This window comes from Benincasa hispida, chromosome 1, assembly GCF_009727055.1.
Source record: "Benincasa hispida cultivar B227 chromosome 1, ASM972705v1, whole genome shotgun sequence".
Classification (NCBI taxonomy): domain Eukaryota; kingdom Viridiplantae; phylum Streptophyta; class Magnoliopsida; order Cucurbitales; family Cucurbitaceae; genus Benincasa; species Benincasa hispida.
Genome location: NC_052349.1, coordinates 6,614,880 through 6,617,693, shown reverse-complemented (window position 1 = coordinate 6,617,693; position 2,814 = coordinate 6,614,880). Strand labels below are relative to the sequence as shown.

The 2,814-nt window shown below is 35.5% G+C and overlaps 1 protein-coding gene across 2 annotated transcripts in view; it reads right to left on the bottom strand.

Annotated features, from left to right (window-relative positions):
* The window catches only part of LOC120081100 (LIM domain-containing protein PLIM2b-like), a 2,598-nt gene extending 789 nt beyond the window's left edge, over window positions 1-1,809 (bottom strand). Inside the window, exons 1-4 of one of the 2 annotated variants that reach the window (XM_039035797.1) lie at window positions 1,108-1,809; window positions 913-1,012; window positions 773-801; window positions 13-102 (exon numbers count right to left, since the gene is read on the bottom strand). In XM_039035797.1, the coding sequence (XP_038891725.1) occupies window positions 13-102; window positions 773-801; window positions 913-1,012; window positions 1,108-1,242 (354 nt within the window). In that variant the 5' untranslated portion in view covers window positions 1,243-1,809. The remainder of the gene's footprint in view (window positions 1-12; window positions 103-772; window positions 802-912; window positions 1,013-1,107) is intronic. The other variant, XM_039035863.1, reaches the window with a different exon arrangement.
* Between the last annotated feature and the right edge of the window lie 1,005 nt (window positions 1,810-2,814).

Here is a 2,814-nt window from a genome sequence, read left to right as displayed (position 1 = left end):
AGGACTACAGACCTTCTCTAGTGGATAAACTGTTTTGGTGCAAACAGCACATTTATCTTGAGTTCCAGAGAACATGGAGGAGAGTTTGCTGGGGGTCCTTGTCTGTCAAAGATGAAAAAAATTGTCATACTATGCAAAAATTGCAGCATTTGCAGGGAGAGCACAAGGTTGAAATTGCTAAAGCCAAATTTAATTCATGGAGCCTAATACTTAAACTACCAAATACGAAATGAGGATACAATAATATCATAGGAATTTTAACTTAAAGCTTTCCTATTCTCATGACATATTATATGACCAGTAGACTCAAGAGCAAGCTCCAAAATAAGAAATAAAATCACTATCATGCAGGTACAAGAATTCACTATCAAAGTTGATTCATGAAGCTAAAACACATACTACCAAATATGAAATGAGGATAAAATGATATCATAGGAATTTTAACTTAAGCCTTCCTATTCTCATGATCAGACTCGAGAGCAAGCTCTTAAATAAGAAACAAAATACTATCATACAGGTACAAGAATTTCCAGTCCAGTTTGTTTTTACCAAAATTATTAGGAATGGTAGATTCAAAACCATGATTTGGAGGAAAATCATTGGATGAAGCCACCAAAATGTCACTTTATCCTAATAACCTTTAGATGTGAATTCGAAAATTTGGCTCCTAATAATACGACCAGATTTTTGCAGTTACTCTCTCATACATCCAACACAATTGCTAGCCATAATGTAGCACACCTAGCCTAAGAAAAGTGAAAAGAGAGCATACCAGTTCACTTTGCTTCTCAGAAGGTTTAGCTGTTGTCATTCAATATCATGGAAATGAGAGAATGTCAGGAAATAAGGAAAGGTAAAAAGGAACAAACAAACAATAAACAACGGAAGAAATGGACAGAAATATTGTACTACTACTTTGAAAGTTCTTGCTGAAATTTCCAGATTCCTTGAAGAGTTGCTCGAAATGAGTCTTGCAAAACAGAACACCATCCATCCACGAGTAGCTGCTCATCTGCCATAAACAAACAATTGGGATAAAATCCGCCAAATTCGAGTGATGAGATTTGAAATTGAAATAAGTAAGAGAGATTGAATATAGAAACTAACCGAAAGGGTGCCTTTGCAGTGGCTGCATTTGAAGCATTGCTTATGATAAGGATTCCCTTCAAGGGACAACAAATCAACGACATAAACAGTCTTATCACAAGCCTTGCATTTATCCAACGTTCCTGTGAAAGCCATTATGAAGAAATTACTCTTTTACAAGAGCGACTCGATCCGAGGCGCAAGAACTTCAGGAGAAGAGCAAAAAAAGAGAGAGAAACCACCCCCAGAAACCAAAAAAAAAAACTAGGGCAATTAAAACCCCGAGCCGTCCGAAGCCTCGTCTACCAGATAAAATCAAATGCGACTGGACAAGATGGAAGGCTTCGAAGGATTAACTACGAAACCAAATTTATACATCAGGCAACGTTGGATTTTGGGCTGTAAATCCAGATGTGGTGGAGAACTGTGAATCACGAGATGGATCTGCTTGAACTTCGGACAGAATGGCCTGTCTTTGAGGGAAAGAAGGGCGGATCGGTTGACCATTTCAAAGTAAATCGTCGAGGTTTTTGAGAGAACAAAAATGGAGGGCGAAGAGAGAGAGACGAAAGCCATTTGCCTTCGAGAATCTGACTGGTTCGCCGTTGTGTTCGTTGAAACCGGAGGACAGCGTTTCCTTCTTTTTTTTTTTTTTAAGCATCGTGTAAACGACACAGTTTTGTCTTATGAGCTTTTCATTTTCTGACCCGAAAATGAAGCTAATAATTGAATCGTAACGGGAATATAGATGCGAATAAAAAGTAATATTTATATAATACAATATATAGAATAAATAAATAATAAAATAATATAAATATAGATATAAAATAAATAACTTAAAATAAAATTTTTTAAAAAATGAAGAAAATAGTGAAATTATGAAAGTATGAAATTTCCGCTAATTTCTCTCCAAAAAATTAGGATTTCTCACTAATATTTTCACACCAACAAAACCCATAAAAGACCATTGTTTATAGGAGTCTTAAAAGTAAGATGTAGAATGACTTGGATACTAATGATGTGTATTTATAACACACATGACATTTGGACACTAAACATGAGCATCTATCTCCCATCTATTATAATATTTATAATACTCTTCCTTAGATGCTTGTCATATATGTGAAATTGTTGGAATGGTGTCCTAAACCTCCTTGTAATCTCGTAGTTTGTAAGCTCTGTATAAACATGTTGTTGTTAATAAAATAAGTGTTATTTTATAAGCATATACTCAATCCAATCAACTAAGATCCAAGGTTGTTTCATATAATTTAAACAAGTATGTAGAGACATACAAGTGGATCTTGTTTAAATAATAACCTAAATGATCTGTAGTAGATAGATAAGGCTGGATACCTTATCCTGGTGACACTACGGATACGACCCGCTTTGTAGATGTTACAAGTATTGTAAAGTGCTACAAATGATCTGATCATGATCATTCATGTATTGGACATGTGAGCGGGGATATTCTATACAAATGAGTTTGTATAAGACCGCACCACGAAATGTTTAGTCTCGTTATATAACGTCGTTCAGAATTTCATTTCACTAGGATGACCATAGATAACATGACCTTGATCCTGAGTGAGTTGTGAACTTCTGCTTATGAAAGCTATTTTTTGATTTGCATAGGTGAGAGTGGCCAGATCGCCAACTCAACAAGCCTACCATTTTGGGGATTCGTCTGATTGAGGAGTTGGGAACTCAGTTACATAAGATAGAATT